This window comes from Pseudophryne corroboree (genome assembly GCF_028390025.1).
Source record: "Pseudophryne corroboree isolate aPseCor3 chromosome 3 unlocalized genomic scaffold, aPseCor3.hap2 SUPER_3_unloc_38, whole genome shotgun sequence".
In the NCBI taxonomy this organism is placed as follows: domain Eukaryota; kingdom Metazoa; phylum Chordata; class Amphibia; order Anura; family Myobatrachidae; genus Pseudophryne; species Pseudophryne corroboree.
Genome location: NW_026967528.1, coordinates 513,547 through 531,530, shown reverse-complemented (window position 1 = coordinate 531,530; position 17,984 = coordinate 513,547). Strand labels below are relative to the sequence as shown.

The 17,984-nt window shown below is 46.4% G+C and overlaps 1 protein-coding gene across 1 annotated transcript; it reads left to right on the top strand.

The window, feature by feature from the left end:
* Window positions 1-1,684: 1,684 nt before the first annotated feature.
* On the top strand, window positions 1,685-8,275 carry LOC134984143 (gastrula zinc finger protein XlCGF26.1-like). The gene is made up of 2 exons (XM_063949770.1): window positions 1,685-2,247; window positions 4,698-8,275. Exons 1-2 carry the CDS (start codon window positions 1,968-1,970, stop codon window positions 6,107-6,109), a joined length of 1,692 nt encoding a protein of 563 aa, XP_063805840.1. The 5' UTR covers window positions 1,685-1,967; the 3' UTR covers window positions 6,110-8,275.
* Window positions 8,276-17,984: the final 9,709 nt, after the last annotated feature.

Sequence of the window (17,984 nt, the reverse complement as noted above, 5' to 3'; positions counted from 1 at the left end):
GTCACAATGACCTCACTTATATCTGTAGCAATAATACAGAGATGTGACTTGGTGGGGTGAGGGGATCTGGGAGCGTCACAGTAATGTCACTTTTATCTATAGTAATAATACAGGGATATGACTGGGGTGGTGAGGGAATCTGTGAGTGTCACAGTGACATCACTTATATCAATAGTAATAATACAGGGACATGACTGGGGAGTTGAGGGGATCTGGGAGCGTCAATGTGACATCACATATCTATAGTAATTATACAGGGCCATGACTGGGGAGGTTAGCGGATCTGGGAGCTATACAGTGACATTGCTTTTATCTATAGTAGTAATACAGGGACATGACTGAGAAGGTGAGGGGATCCGAGAGCATTACAGTGACGTCACTAATATCTATAGTCATAATACAGGGACATGACTGGGGAGGTGAAGGGATTTTGGAGCTTCATAGTGACGTCACTCATATCTATAGAAATAATACAGGGACATGACTGGGGAGGTGAGATGATTTAGAAGCATCACTGTGAAGTCACTTATACCTATAGTAATAATAAAGGGACATGCCTGGGGAGGTGAGGGGGGGTCTGGGAGTGTATATATTGATATTTGATGTCTCCTCCCTTACTCAGGATTACACAGTAGTGAAGAAGACATCCAATGAGTGTGAGATACTCAACAGCCATCCCTGTGTGTTAGGAGGTCTGAGTAGAACCCAGAGCCACATCCCAGTGCCTCCACCTGACTCACTAATACATGAGAGACCCAATGACCAAAAGATCCTGGAACTCACCAACAAGATCATTCAGCTGCTGACTGGAGAGGTGACTGCTGGGAATGGGGCATTATACAGTAACACCAGGGGATGTGTCTGGGTGATGACTGGAGAGGTGACTGCTGGGAATGGGACATTATACAGTAACACCGGGGGATGTGTCTGGGTGATGACTGGAGAGGTGACTGCTGGGAATGGGGCATTATACAGTAACACCAGGGGACGTGTCTGGCTGATGACTGGAGAGGTGACTGCTGGGAATGGGACATTATACAGTAACACCAGGGGATGTGTCTGGGTGATGACTGGAGAGATGACTGCTGGGAATGGGGCATTTTTCAGTAACACCAGGGGATGTGTCTGGGTGATGACTGGAGAGGTGACTCCTGGGAATGGTACATTATACAGTAACACCAGGGGACGTGTCTGGGTGATGACTGTATCACTCTGTGTCAGGTTCCTATAAGGTGTCATGATGTCACTGTCTATGTCTCCATGCAGGAGGGGGAGTATATAGAGGAACACAGGGGTCTGTACAAGGACGTGATGATGGAGAATCACCGGCCCCTCACATCTCTGGATAAGAGGAGACTGTCATGTATTGTACAGGGGAGAGCAGGTATGGGGGCCCCTATATACACACATCATCTGATAATCACATATATACACTGTACTCAGTCACTGTGTGTCTCCTACAGAAGGACCCAGTAACCGAGATATCTCAGAGAGATGTCCCCGTCCTCTGTATACCCAGGACTGTACAGAGGAGTATCACAGGATCCCACAGGAGGATCAGGTAGGTGGGCTATAGGGTCTCCCCAATAAACCAAAGTGACTGTCACTATATTTGTGTAGAGGAGCTGTGTGTCATTATATTTGTCTTGTTTACATAGGGTGAAGCCCAGTTAAATAATATTAAAATCAAAGATACAGAGGGAGAAGTAGAGACGTATGTGACTGATAAAAAGGCAGAAGATATAGAGGGAGAAGAAGAGACGTATGTGACTGATATAAAGGCAGAAGATATAGAGGGAGAAGAAGAGACGTATGTGACTGATATAAAGGCAAAAGACATAGATGGAGAAGAAGAGACGTATGTGACTGATATAAAGGCAGAAGATATAGAGGGAGAAGAAGAGACGTATGTGACTGATATAAAGGCAGAAGATATAGAGGGAGAAGAAGAGACGTATGTGACTGATATGAAGGCAGAAGATATAGATGGAGAAGAAGAGACGTATGTGACTGATATGAAGGCAGAAGATACAGAGGGAGAAGAGACGTATGTGACTGATATAAAGGCAGAAGATATAGAAGGAGAAGAGATGTACGTGACTGATATGAAGGCAGAAGATACAGAGGGAGAAGAAGAGACATATGTGACTGATATAGAGACAGAAGATACAGAGGGAGAAGAAGAGACGTATGTGAGGGGTGATCAGCAGTGTAAGGAGGAGGAGATCCCTACAGATATCAGCACAGGTGAGTAATAAACACTTATTATAGAAGAGAGTCACATATTCTCCTTCCTCAGTCACTACATCAATCTCTTATCCTACACCCTCCTCTGTCAGTACAAATTAATGAGGAATTTGTTTTTTCCCAGTATGGAGTCAGGAGCCATCACCTCTATTATACTCCTGCTCTCACCCTCACATCATGTCACTGTGTGTTACCATCCCAGAGATCTGACCAGTCTCTTCCCCACACTCTCTAGGGTATATTGTACATCAGGAGCCATCAGCCCCTATTATACTCCAGCTCTCCGCCTCACATCATGTCACTGTGTGTTAGGTGTATCATACATCAGGAGCCATCAGCCCCTATTATACTTCTGCTCTCCCACTCACATGTCACTGTGTGTAACCAGCCCAGAGATCTGACCAGTCTCCTCCCCACACTCTCTGGTGTATCATACATCAGGAGCCATCAGCCCCTATTATACTTCTGCTCTCCCACTCACATCATGTCACTGTGTGTTACCAGCCCAGAGATCTGACCAGTCTCCTCCCCACACTCTCTGGTGTATCTCATACATCAGGAGCCATCAGCCCCTATTATACTCCTGCTCTCCTCCTCACATCATGTCACTGTGTGTTACCAGCCCACAGATCTGACCAGTCTCCTCCCCACACTCTCTGGTGTATCTCATACATCAGGAGCCATCAGCCCCTATTATACTCCTGCTCTCCTCCTCACATCATGTCACTGTGTGTTACCAGCCCAGAGATCTGACCAGTCTCCTCCCAACACTCTCTGGTCTAACCCTCCCTCCCCCACAGCCTAACCCTCCCTGGGGGATGCCTAACCCCCCCTACACGCTGCCTAACCATTCCTCCCCCACAGCCTGTTCCTATCCCTACCCAGCGGTGCTAACCCTTCTCCCTGAAGCCTAACCCTAACTCTCCCTCCCCCACAACCGAACCCGCCCTCCCCCATAGCATAACCCTCCCTGGGGGGTGCCTAACCCCCCCTATCCGCAGCCTATCTCCCTCACAGCCTAACCCTCCCCTGGGGATGCCTAACACCCCCTACCTGCAGCCTAATCCTCCCTCCCCAACAGCCTGTCCCTAACCCTCCACAGTGGTGCTAACCCTTCTTCCTGCAGCCTAAACCTAGCCCTCCCTCCCCCACAACCTGTCCCTAACCCTCCCCAGTGGTGCTAAGCCTTACCCTTCTCTCTGCAGCCTAACCCTCCCTCCCCCACAGCCTAGCCCCCCCACCCTAGCAGCCTAACCCTATCCCTCTCTGGGGATGCCTAACTCTAACCCCCCACCTACCCACAGCCTAACCCTAACCATCCCACCCCTGCAGCCAAAAGCACCTCCAAGTCAGGTGACCAGAATACAGCCTGTGGCTTCAGCAGCATTGCTAGGCTGCGGCAGTAAACGCTGCCCGGAGTAAGCGTAGCCAGCGGCTTTAGGGCAGTAGGAGTGGGGTGACTTAATAGATTGGGTCTTGGTCCCAGCGGCGGCTGAGAGCTCTCAGGTAGGGTAGATAAATAGCCACTTAGTGAGGAGAGCTCCAGAAAGCACGTCTGGATGGACCACACTCCTCTTATTTATTAGTTTATATACTAACAGGGGTGACAGGTGTGGTACAGCCCTACAAAAGCAGATCCAATCTCTTTCTCATCAGACTCTGCTGTCTTCCCTGCACTCTCACTCAGATGTTCACTGTTGCCAGTAGCACACGTATGAGAAGCAGAAGTATGGCGGCAGCTGTATAGATTCTGATATGTAATTCTCTGTATCATACTTACCGTACACACATCATCCTTATTACTATTGAGAGAATAGAGGTAAGACACTGATGATGAGGGTGTAAGAGTGGATTATAACCTAGCAGGTGATGATGATGATGATTGCAGGGTATTATATGGTGTATTGCATGTAAAGTACCTTGTTCCACACCTACTCTGCTGTAGCAATATACCTTATATAAGGGTGAGTAACACTTGTACAGGTTTACCAGCGTATGAGCACACACATAAAGGAATACTACCTTACCAATGCTTCCAGGAGTAACGTTAGGAGACATTTCTCTGATCCATCAACTCATATGACTGATGTTATTGTTCATCTAGAATCTCTCAATTCATACGATATGTTCCCCATCCATTGTTTTACATTGGTGCTGACATAGGACTTGGCGAGTGACTACATCTCCATTTATACTTTATGGTTAGTTACCAGTACAAGAGAGATATATATATGTCTTATTATAATATTACATTTGTTATTGTGAGTGTTCTCAGGAGGGTGGACACAATGATAGTCTGAGACACAATATTATAATGCCTTCAGTAAAAGTTATGTTTTATTATACACACACATTTACAATTAAGTGTCCCAGAGAGTCGTCTTCTATTGTTTACAAGATTAATATTGTTACAGATAATGTCACATTTCCATAATGTATTTTATTTCCAGCAGATGGACACACAAGCAGAAATATCTCAGAAGGACATGTAATGTTATCCCCGGATTGTGACATAAAAGATAATGACAGTAGACAGGATTCTCCAGGAGATAACCCCATTACCCCAATTATACATTCAGCTCTATCAGCTGATCCCCCTGATCCTGGGAAATGTTCTCCTGATCACTCTGATATTGGTGCATCTGTTATAGCTCTGACAGATATAGTGTTTCCATGTTCTATAGATACCAAATGTTTTACACAGAACACAAAGTGTATTAACCCACACACAGGTAAGGCAGGTGAAAGGCCAGTATGTCCGGAGTGTGAGAAATGTTTTACATACAAATCAGATCTTGTTATACATCAGAGAAGTCACACAGGTGAGAAGCCATTTCCATGTTCTGAGTGTGGGAAATGTTTTGCACGGAAATCACGTCTTGTTAGACATCCGAGAAGTCACACAGGTGAGAAGCCATTTCCATGTTCTGAGTGTGGGAAATGTTTTACACAGAATTCACAACTTGTTGCACATCAGAGAAGTCACACAGGTGAGAAGCCATTTCCATGTTCTGAGTGTGGGAAATGTTTTGCACAGAAATCAGTTCTTGTTAAACATAACAGAAGTCACACAGGTGAGAAGCCATATTCATGTTCTGAGTGTGGGAAATGTTTTGCATACAAATCAGCTCTTAATAAACATAACAGAAGTCACACAGGTGAGAAGCCATTTCCATGTTCTGAGTGTGGGAAATGTTTTGCACACAAATCAGATCTTGTTATACATCACAGAAGTCACACAGGTGAGAAGCTGTTTCCTTGCTCCGAATGCGGGAAATGTTGTGCAAGTAAATCACATCTTGTTATACATCACAGAAGTCACACAGGTGAGAAGCCATTTTCTTGCTCTGAGTGCGGGAAATGTTTTACACAAAAATCACATCTTGTTACACATCACAAAAGTCACACAGGTGAGAAGCCATTTCCATGTTCTGAGTGTGGGAAATGTTTTGCACAAAAATTACATCTTGTTATACATCACAGAAGGCACACAGGTGAGAAGCCATTTTCTTGCTCTGAGTGTGGGAAATGTTTTACACGGAAATCACATCTTGTTACACATGAGAGAAGTCACACACGTGAGAAGGTATTTTCTTGCTCTGAGTGCGCGAAAAGTTTTACCTGGAAATCCCACTTTGTTATACATCAGAGAAGTCACACAGGTGAGAAGCCATTTTCTTGCACTAAGTGTGGGAAATGTTTTACACGGAAATCAAATCTTGTTACACATTACAGAAGTCACACAGGTGAGAAGGCATTTCCATGTTCTGAGTGCTGGAAATGTTTTACACGGAAATCATATCTTCTTAGACATCAGCGAACTCACACAGGTGAGAGGCCATTTATATACTCTGAGAAATAAATCAGCTCTTGTTGCACAAATTAGACATCACTCAGGTGAGGAACCATTTTAATCTTCTGGAGTATACTCATCATTGCCATGCATTGTTCTTCAAGGTTCTTATCCTATCTCCTATGCTTTTTGCAATATACATGCTACCACTGGGTGTTAGGGTCTCCTGCCCTGTACTGCCACGTCGTCATGGCAACCGGGAGACAAGTGCTAGCGGAGTAACCTGAGCGCAGCTGATACTCCGGTTCGGGTCTTTTGCTGTGCAGTGGTTACAGGCTCTGTGCACGGCAGGGGATCCGGTGCTGGTTTTTGTGCTCAGTCTGTGAGTTCTGAGTGGGGCGTGGACAGCACCTGCTTTATAAGGCCTCTTCTCAGGTTAAGCAGATGCTGCTGAATCTTTGTTGGTTAGTCAGTTCCTGAAAGTTAGCCAGTACTGTGTAGCTTTGTATTTGTTGTTGCTTACTGCAAATAGGCCTGGGGATTTGGTACTACACTCTGCCAATCCAGACCTAGCAGTAAGACTGGAGTCAGTCGTTTAGCTTGCTGGGGTTCTTTTACTACTCTGTGAACTTAGCAAGTTTGCGGCTGTATTCTAAGACTTGCCTGCCTAAATTCTGTCTCACTGTGCAAGGTGTTCAGGTGTCAGCTTAGTGGCAGTAAGCTGAACCTGTGCACTGCAAGTGAGAATTAGGATTGTGGAGACTCTCCTTGTATCTATCATTCCATCTCTGACCAAGGAGTTTACTGGCACACCCGTTGGTAACCCTTTAGGGTTTTGCTGTTTCCCTTAGCAACAGCATTTCGGGTTCTCTACGTATTAAAACACAACATCTTGCTTTTCCCATCTGAGCATTACTAATACTAGGGAGACACCCAGTTCCTTAGCCTCTGGGCTTCTCTGTTCACTTTGTGTGTATTTTGTTACCCTATCACCTTCTGTGTACGTAATGTCATATTCCCCAGTCTGTCTGTGAGTTCATTTGTTTTGCATACCTATCCGTTCAGACACCAGTACATTCCTGCAGGCACTGGTGTGCATAACAGTTCAAACACCAGTACATTCCTGCAGGCACTGGAGTGCATAACAGTTCTGGCACCAGTACATTCCTGCAGGCACTGGTGTGCATAACATATTCAGCAGCCTAATACTCCTGTTGAAATTTTGTGGGAATATGGAGCATACCCCTCAAAATACGTTGCAACAGGTGGTCGATCAGGTGCAGGTCCTGACTCGACAATTTAATGATTTGTCCATTAAAATGCACACCTCCCAGGCCGCTGGCGGAGCTCCCGCAGCAGCAGCACCTTCAGGGGTTAAGGAGCCGAAAGTAAATCTCCCGGATCGTTTTTCTGGAGATCGCTCGCAGTTCTTTTGTTTCAAGGAGAGCTGGAAGCTATACTTCCGGCTTAGGCCTCAGTCTTCTGGGTCGGAGATTCAGCGGGTGGGCATAGTGATTTCCTTGCTACAAGGAGACCCACAGGTCTGGGCATATGGGTTGCAGCCTGAATGTCTGTCGCTTAAAAGTGTTGATGCTTTTTTTACGGCACTGGGCATGTTGTATGATGACCCTGACAAGACGGCCTCAGCCGAGGCTCAGATTTCGATCCTTAAGCAAGGGCGAAGGCCAGTTGAGGTTTACTGTACGGAGTTTCGGAGGTTGGCTCATGATACCCAGTGGAATGACCCAGCCCTGAGACACCAGTACCGAAGAGGTCTTTCTAACCAGATAAAGGACCAACTGGTACAATATCCCTTGCCTGATAGCTTGGATCAGCTCATGCAGTTATCCATCCGGGTGGATAGACGGCTGAGAGAGCGTAGGCTTGAAAGGGAGACTGAGGTTTCCTTCTTTCCCAAGGGAACCTCAGACTCTGAGGAATTTTCCGAGGAGCCTATGCAGATTGGGGCTACCCGCCTCTCCTCGCGTGAGAAGATGCGGAGGAGACAGCAGGGGTTGTGTTTGTACTGTGGGAATAAAGGTCATGTGGTAGTATCATGCCCAGAAAAGCCGGAAAACTTCAGGGCCTGAGGGTGATGGGAAATATCCTGTCAGGGGAGGGGTCCTGGGGTGCACACCGGTAATGAGAGGTGCGACCCTGCGGAGACCTTTCAGTAGAACTGCATACAAAGAAAAAGGTTGCAGGTGCACAATTCAAACATTACCAAATTATTAATAATAATTGCAATAAAATTTTGCATTTTAAGCGAGGTTCTTCGCTTAGTTATGGCCATAAGTAACGGCTTGCCCACCGCGTCCAGGTGACCTCATTAGTCGGGCAAGTCCCTAACATTTTGGGGGGTACAAATCTAGGGTGCGGGACCCCCCAAATATCCTGTCAGGGCAGAAGTCAGAATTTCCCAAGAAGACCTTTTATCATTCCGGTGACCTTGAAGATCCTTGGTCAAACTGTCAAGACTGAGGCCTTTGTGGACAGTGGGGCCGACGGGGTTTTTATGGACCGCCAATTCGCCCTGAAACACTCTGTTCCCTTAGTACCCTTGGCATCGGAAATTGAGATTTGTGGGTTAAACGGGGATCCATTATCCCAAGGTAAAATTACCTCTTGCACTAGCCAGATTTCTTTGTTTATTGGAGCCACACACTCTGAAAAATTGTCCTTTTATGTGACTGTCTGTACTTTTGCCCCCATTGGTGTTGGGGTTACCATGGTTAAGGGCCCACAATCCTCAATTTGACTGGGTCTCTGGGGAGATTTTTAGTTGGGGTACTGATTGTTTCAGGAGTTGCTTGAGCCTTCCAGTCAGGCTCTCGCAGTTAAGATTGCCAGGGTGTTATGCAGATTTTGCGGACGTGTTCTCCAAAAAAGTTGCAGAGGTACTACCTCCCCATCGCCCCTATGACTGTGCCATTGATTTGTTGCCAAATGCTAAGCTTCCCAAGAGCAGGTTGTACTCCCTGTCACGTCCTGAGACTCAGGCTATGGCAGAGTACATTCAGGAGAACTTGGCTAAGGGATTTATCAGACCTTCACAGTCTCCAGTTGGGTCGGGGTTCTTCTTCGTGGGTAAAAAGGACGGTTCGTTGCGACCCTGCATCGACTTCAGGGAATTGAACCGTATCACGATTAAAAACTCATACCCACTGCCCCTCATTTCGGTCTTGTTTGAACAGCTTCGTACTGCCACCATTTTTTCTAAGATTGACCTACGCGGTGCGTACAATCTAATCCGAATAAAAGAGGGGGATGAATGGAAGACTGCCTTTAATACCCACTCAGGGCATTATGAATATTTGGTGATGCCTTTTGGGCTCTGTAATGCCCCGGCAGTCTTCCAGGATTTCATGAATGATGTGCTCAGGGAATATTTGGATAGATTCTTAGTTGTATACTTAGATGACATCCTAATCTTCTTCTCCCATTCCCTGGAGGAACATCGGAAGCATGTACGCTTAGTCGTCCAGAAACTCAGAGACCACCGGCTTGGGGCGAAGCTGGAGAAGTGCGAATTTGAAGTTCAGCAAATCGCATTTCTAGGATATATTATCTCCCCAGAAGGTTTCCAAATGGAGGGTTCCAAGGTACAGGCAGTCCTGGATTGGGTGCAGCCCACTAGTTTGAAGGCGCTTCAGCGTTTCCTGGGCTTTGTGAATTTTTATAGACGATTTATCGCTGGATTTTCGTCTATAGTGGCGCCCTTGGTGGCACTCACTAAGAAAGGGGCGGATGTTGCTCACTGGTCTTGTGAGGCTAAAGCGGCTTTTGCCCGTCTCAAAAGGGCATTTGTATCGGCCAAGGTGCTGCGACACCCAGATCCAGAGCGTCCTTTTGTGGTGGAGGTGGATGCCTCTGAGATGGGTATTGGGGCAGTGCTTTCTCAGATGGGAGTGTCTGATAATCGCCTTCATCCCTGTGCTTACTTTTCCCGTAAATTTTCGCCTGCCGAGATGAATTATGACGTGGGTAACCGGGATGTTGGCTATTAAGGATGCACTCGAGGAGTGGAGACACTGGCTTGAGGGGGCTAAGTTTGTGGTCTCAATTCTCACCGACCATAAGAATCTGGCATATTTAGAGTCAGCGAAGCGTCTCAATGCCAGGCAGGCACGATGGGCTTTGTTTTTTGCTCGCTTTAATTTTTTGATAACATATCTCCCTGGGTCAAAAAACATCAAGGCTGATGCGCTCTCGCGGAGTTTTGCTCCAATCCAGGAGACCACCGAGGAGCCGTTGCCCATTGTGTCCCCATCATGTATTAAAGTGGGCATTACCCAGGACCTCTTATCATTAGTCCTTAGAGCACAGGAGCAGGCTCCTCCAGACCTTCCGGTGGGTCTTTTGTTTGTGCCTCCTAGGTTAAGACAGCGAGTGTTCCTGGAATTCCATGCCAAGAAGTCGGCAGGTCACCCGGGTATTGCCAGAACTCGGGAGTTGCTATCTAGGGCGGTGTGGTGGCCCTCGGTGGCTAAGGATGTGGATCAGTGGGTTCGGGCATGTGACATCTGTGCCCGAAATAAGACTCCTAGAGGGGTTCCTGTTGGCCCATTACATCCACTCTCTATCCCATCTAAGCCATGGACCCACATTTCAATGGATTTTGTGGTGGACTTGCCCAAATCCTCGGGGATGACAGCCATCTGGGTTGTCGTTGACAGGTTTTCGAAGATGGCGCACTTCGTTCCACTGGTTGGGCTGCCATCGGCCAGACGCCTGTCTGAATTATTTATGCTGCATGTTGTGCGTCTCCACGGGTTGCCACTTGATGTGGTCTCTGACCGCGGATCCCAGTTTGTGGCCAAATTCTGGAGGGCATTTTGTTCCGATCTCCAGATTTCTGTCAGCTTGTCGTCAGGCTACCATCCGCAGTCTAATGGGCAGGCTGAAAGGGTGAACCAGTCCTTGGAGCAGTTCCTCAGGTGTTATGTCTCCAAGTGTCTGACTGACTGGGTTGCTCATCTGTCCATGGCGGAGTTTGCATATAACAACGCTGCTCACTCTGCTACAGGGATCTCTCCCTTCCTTTGTGTGTATGGGCATCATCCTAAGGCCAATTCTTTTGACCCCCTGGACTCCACGCCTGGTGGTTCCTCTGTGGTTTCGGTCCTTAGAGGTATTTGGCGGAAAGTGAAGAAAGCCCTTGTCTGTGTCATTAGTGACCAAAAGGGTTTTTGATAAGCGGAAAAGACCCTGCAGCTTCAAATTAGGAGACTTCGTCTGGTTGTCTACCAAGAATTTGAAGTTGAGACAGCCATCTCATAAGTTAGGCCCCCGGTTCATCGGCCCTTATAAGATCACCAGGGTTATCAATCCGGTGGCATTTCAGTTAGATCTGCCCCGTTCTTTGGGTATCAATAAAACATTTCATTGTTCCCTTTTAAAACGGGCGATTAGTAATCCTTCATCCAGTGGAAAACCTTCCCCTCTTCTGATACGTGGCCAGAGGGAGTTTGTTGTTGAAAGGATTCTTGACTCCAAGATGGTTCGGGGTCGGCTGTCATTTTTGGTGCACTGGAAGGGGTATGGCCCGGAGGAGCGTTCGTGGGTGCGCAGTTGTGATCTTCATGCCCCCAGACTGATACGCTCTTTCTTCTCGCAGTTCCCCGATAAACCCGGTGGTAGGGGTTCTTTGACCCCTCGTCAGAGGGGGGGTACTGTTAGGGTCTCCTGCCCTGTGCTGCCACATCATCATGGCAACCGGGAGACAAGTGCTAGCGGAGTAACCTGAGCGCAGCTGATACTCCGGTTCGGGTCTTTTGCTGTGCAGTGGTTACAGGCTCTGTGCACGGCAAGGGATCCGGTGCGGGTTTTTGTGCTCACAGTCTGTGAGGTCTGAGTGGGGCGTGGACAGCACCTGCTTTATAAGGCCTCTTCTCAGGTCAAGCAGATGCTGCTGAATCTTTGTTGGTTAGTCAGTTCCTGAAAGTTAGCCAGTACTGTGTAGCTTTGTATTTGTTGTTGCTTACTGCAAATAGGCCTGGGGATTTGGTACTACACTCTGCCAATCCAGACCTAGCAGTAAAACTGGAGTCAGTCGTTTAGCTTGCTGGGGTTCTTTTACTACTCTGTGAACTTAGCAAGTTTGCGGCTGTATTCTAAGACTTGCCTGCCTAAATTCTGTCTCACTGTGCAAGGTGTTCAGGTGTCAGCTTAGTGGCAGTAAGCTGAACCTGTGCACTGCAAGTGAGAATTAGGATTGTGGAGACTCTCCTTGTGTCTATCATTCCATCTCTGACCAAGGAGTTTACTGCCACACCCGTTGGTAACCCTTTAGGGTTTTGCTGTTGCCCTTAGCAACAGCATTTCGGGTTCTCTACGTATTAAAACACAACATCTTGCTTTTCCATCTGAGCAGTTCTAATACTAGGGAGACACCCAGTTCCTTAGCCTCTGGGCTTCTCTGTTCACTTTGTGTGTATTTTGTTACCCTATCACCTTCTGTGTACGTAATGTCATATTCCCCAGTCTGTCTGTGAGTTCATTTGTTTTGCATACCTATCCGTTCAGACACCAGTACATTCCTGCAGGCACTGGAGTGCATAACAGTTCAAACGCCAGTACATTCCTGCAGGCACTGGAGTGCATAACAGTTCAAACGCCAGTACATTCCTGCAGGCACTGGAGTGCATAACAGTTCTGGCACCAGTACATTCCTGCAGGCACTGGTGTGCATAACACTGGGTGATGTCATGCCCTCATCTACCACTGCTATACAGATGACCTGTCTTTTTCTCCAGCAAAGTCACACAGGTGAGAAGCCATTTCCATGTTCTGAGTGTGGGAAATGTTTTACACACAAATCACAATTTGTTACACACCAGAGAAGACACACAGGTGAGAAGCCATTTTAATCTTCTGGAGTATACTCATCATTGCCATGCGTTGTTCTTCAAGGTTCTTATCGTATCTCCTATGCTTTTTGCAATATACATGCAACCGCAGGGTGAAATAATCAGATGTCATGCCCTCATCTACCACTGCTATGCAGATGACCTGTCTCTTGCTCCGGGTACTGAGAACCAAGTACCAATCCTAAATGGTTGTCTAGCTGAGCTCCAGGTGTGGGTGATGCCAGTTGGCTGTGACTTAGTCCTGGTGAAACAGGTCCTTATGATAGAAGCTCACCAACAAAGGGGAGGGCTACAGTTCAGCTTTACCTACCAACCAGACTTACGCTTGTGGGTTCAGAGTTACAGAATGCTGATCATGTGCGGAATCTTGGTGTCCTGGATGGTGGAGTGACACTTAGACATCAGGTATCAGCCACAATCAGATCCTCATCTGAGGAACATAGCCAGACTCCAGCACTTTATTCCCTCAGAAGATCTACCTACAGTCATACATGTACTTGTATCATCACACATAGACTACTGCAATGTCCTCTACCTGGGTCTCCCAGCAATAGAATTGCACCACTTGTAGCTTGTACAGAATGCAGCAGCCAGGCTGTTACCTAACCAGCCCGTTCCTGCCACATAACACCCATTCTCTGCTCCCTTCACCGGCTGCCTGTAAGATGGTGACTCTATTACATAATCTTACTGACTCTCCCAGCCCTACATGACCAGGGTCCATGGTACCAGAAGCAGCTTCTGCCTCCTTAATGCCCCGCTTTCTTACTTCCATCTGGAGATGAAGGACTGTTACCAGCAGTACCAATAATCCCCAAGCAGTGCTGAAATGTCAGAGGGGCAGACAGGGTGGTGGCACTAGTGCTGTAGCAGGAGCTGCCTGAGGCACTGTCTATGGGTAATATTGTCCCCAAGCAGCGCTGAGGTGTCAGAGGGAGACAGGGCAAGTGCAGTTGTGGGGGGGGGGACAGAGCAGTGGCAGTAGTGGGGGGAGACAGGGCAGTGACGTGCAGTGAGGTGAGGCAGAGCCTTTCCTGTTATACTAATGTTTGTGCAAGAGTTTTTACTGTATACGAAAAATACAAAGACTTATAAATATCTTCTTTGCATTATTCTAATCATGTTTATAACCAATACTCCGGAGTAAAAAGTCTATGGCAGGGGAGGCAGTGCCCCACCTGTGTATCTTTTCCGCACATCTCTGATCAAAAGTCACCAAATTTCCAAGAGTTTATACTGCTGCACCTGTGTATAATGCCCGGATGTATATACTGCTGCACCTGTGTATAATGCCCACATGTACACTTTGGCTCATATGTTGTGTGTAAATCTGGCTCTAGCCAGTACTTCCTGAGCCATTTAGATCACTGCACGTCCCGGAGTGGCAGTAGTGGGGGGAGGTGGGGTGGGTGACAGTAGTGGGGAGGAGACAGGGCAGTGGCAGCAGTGGAAGCAGACATGGTGATGGCAGTAGTGGGGGGAGATGGCAGTGGCAGTAGTGGGTGGCAGTAGTAGGAGGGGCTAGTTGGGGGAGATGTGGCGGAGGCAATAGTGGGGGGAGATAAGTCGGTAGCAGTAGTGGGGAGAGACAGGGTGGTGGCAGTAGTGGGGGGGGGAGACGGGGATGGCTGCAGTGCAGTACCGGGATATGCTGGAGGCAGTAACGAGGTGTATTGGTCCCGCAACATAACCAGTTGATGATTTGACTTAATGATGATTATGCTTCCTTATTTCTAATTAATCCCTTGTATGTGTTACTGTTATTTGCTGTGTCAGCCTTTATGTGTGTTCTGTGTAATAATCCTGAAAGTAGTGCTGCTACCGATCTCATATCATTTGTAGTAACTTGGAAAAGATGAGATATGAGGTGCACTCTGGAAGCTTATAGGGGGTTAATCAGAGATGAACGCAGATGTGACATCACGCAGCCTCCCCGGAAAATGGTCCTGGCCCACCCGCGTACACCCCTCAGGGATGCGGCCGCAATGTGTGTGTCTGTGCGGCCGATGCGCACGTGCATTTTGCCACCACCAGCAAACTGCTGCGGGCTGCTATTGCGGCTGGGTCTGAATGACCCCCATAGGGTTTTGGCTATCCTGATCTGTTTTACTTACCTACAATACTATAATGTAACTTGAATTGTTTCTGTGCTTTAAAGGATATTTTATCCATGTTGTGCAGAGTAAAGTATTTTTGAAGTTTAAAATATAGAGAAAAGTCTGTGTATTAAAGATATGAAATAAAGTTGTTAAAAAACAAAAGATTTCCATTGAGTCTTTTTATGTGTCTGTGTATTATCTTATTTCCAGATAATTGTTGCTATGGTGACAGAAACCATTTCCTGTTAATGTGTCACTTGTATTGTTACTTTTGTGTCCAGCGAGTGGGCTCAGAAATGTTATCCTTTTCCTCGCAGCCCCAGTTGCTGGAGAAAATGAAGGAGGAGCTGTTGGCGGGTCACGTTCCGCTTGAGCTGACCATTTTCTCACCAGCAGGTCTTTCCTCCTCTGCAGACTTGTGTCCGGAGAGAGAGATACAACGTAGGCTTTAAACCTAGGATCGAGCACAGTGGCCAAAATGTAGTGCTCTGATTTCAACAGATTGACCACCCGTGAATACTGGCAAAGCGAATGAAGGGCTCCATCCACAAGTATTTCCAGGGAAGACGTTAAGTCTGAGGGACTATGCACAGGCCCAAATGATAATTGTTTTATGATCCTTCTATGTATGAACCAACCGATAGAGGGAATAATCCGAAAGTGTTAATACCAAAGATTAGCCAATCTGGTTGGAGGTGCGCCATAAAGCAAATTGCAATGACTGGTTAGGGGGTTTAGAAAAAACCCGCTAGTGGGCTTATATCTAAAGAAGCCTTAATGTGTGGCGCACTCTTTTTTTTCTTTGTTTCATGAATAAATTAAAACATAACTTATTATTTTTATTTAATATAGATTTTTCAATAGGCATGACATAAGGCAATTGATTGTCAGCCTGGAAAGACAAAAAAATTAATGAAAGATATAAAATAATTTATATAACAGCACTACCTATGTATGGGTATATGGGTAGAGCAATAATTGATATAAGCAAGTGAAATATAAAAGGAATTTAAACACAGGTTTTATTTATCAAATTTATGAGATCCTTTCACAACGGGATTGTGATCTCAGAAAAAAACTGTTTTACTGCTGCGCCCTGCAGAGCGTTACTACTGCATACAACCTAAGTGCTCCCTGTAGAGCGTTACTACTGCATACAACCTAAGTGCTCCCTGCAGAGCGTCACTACTACATACAACCTAAGTGCTCCCTGCAGAGCACTACTGCTGCATATAACCTAAGTGCTCCCTGCAGAGCGTTACTACCGCATACAACCTAAGCAGCCTTTTTGTGGTAACCACTATGTTTTACAATGACCACTTTGTTACTACCCGTAGCGTATCACACGTTAAGACCGTGTTACTACCTAATGTATTTCAGTGGGATCTTTCTCAAAGGCACAAAGAAACATATATGTTCAATGTTTCACTTGCTTATATCAATTATTGCTCTACCCATATACCCATACATAGGTAATGCTGGTATATAAATTATTTTATATCTTTCCTTAAGTTTTTGTCTTTCCAGGCTGACAATTAATTGTCTTATGTCATGCCTATTGAAAAATCTATCTTAAATAAAAATAATAAAAGTTATGTTTTCATTTATTCATGGAACATAAAAAAGAGTGCGCCACACATTAAGCCTTCTTTAGATATAAACCCTCCATCCACAAGTCCCACATACTTAGCGAAATCGCTCCGTATTAGCTCCTCCTTCAATTTCTCCAGCTGCTTCTGCAAAAGCCTGATGAGGGGAATGACCTGACTTAAGCTGGCAGTGTCTGAACTGACTTCACGTGTGGCAAGTTTGAAGGGTTCGAAAACCTTGCAAAACACGGAAATCATTCTTCATTGCACTTGAGTCAGGTGTATTCACCCTCTTTTGCCTGTATCGTAGGTGGATGTATAGGCATTAATGACCTTTTGCTGCTCCTCCATCCTCTGAAGCATATAGAGTGTTGAATTCCACCTCATTACCACCTCTTGCTTCAGGTGATGACAGGGCAGGTTCAGGAGTGTTTGCTGGCGCTCCAGTCTTTGGCACACAGTGGCTGAATGTTGAAAGTGGCCCACAATTTTTCGAGCCACCGACAGCATCTCCTACACGTCCCTGTCGTTTTTAAAAAAAATTCTGCACCACCAAATTAATTGTATGTGCAAAACATGGGACGTGCTGGAATTTGCCCAGATGTAATGCACGCACAATATTGGTGGCATTGTCCGATATCACAAATCCCCAGGAGAGTCTAAGTGGGGTAAGCCATTGTGTGATGAGGTACCTCAGTTTCCGTAAGAGGTTGTCAGAGGTGTGCCTCTCCTGGAAACCGGTGATACAGTGATACACATCATATCCTGCCTAGTAATGAGTTGGCATTTGTGAGATGCTGGTGCCGCCGCTGTTGTTGCTGCAGTATGCAATAAATCTACCCAGTGGGCTGTCACAGTCATGTAGTCCTTAGTTTGCCCTGCTCCACATGTCCGTGGTTAAGTGGACATTAGGTACAACCTCATTTTTCAGGACACAGAGGACACTTTTCTTAATGTCCCTGTACAGTCCGGGAATCGCTTGCCTAGTGAAGTGGAATCTAGACGGGATTTGGTTTCGGGGACACAGAATGTCCATCAGCTGTCTAAATCCCTCTGCACTAATGGCGGATACTGGACGCACGTCTACCACCAGCATAGTTATTATGGCCCCAGTTATCTGCTTTGCAACAGGGTGACTGCTGTCATATTTCATCTTCCTCACAAAGGACTGCTTGGGTACAACAGGAAGAAGGGATTTAGGTGTCAGTGGACTGCTTACGCTATTACCCAAAGTTTCTGAACTTGGAAATGACTTCTGATGAATGCGCTGCAGGTGACGTATAAGGGAGGATGTTCCTAGGTGGTTAATGTCCTTACCCCTACTTATTACAAATTGACAAAGGCAACATATGGCTTGACACCTGTTGTCAAGATTTGTAGATAAATA

Excerpts from the sequence above, each read along its gene's own strand:
- LOC134984143 (XM_063949770.1), top strand. The coding sequence starts at position 1,968 with ATGAAGGCAGAAGATATAGATGGAGAAGAAGAGACGTATGTGACTGAT. Across the intron at positions 2,248-4,697 it reads CCCTACAGATATCAGCACAG|CAGATGGACACACAAGCAGA; the intron begins GTGAGTAATAAA and ends TTTTATTTCCAG.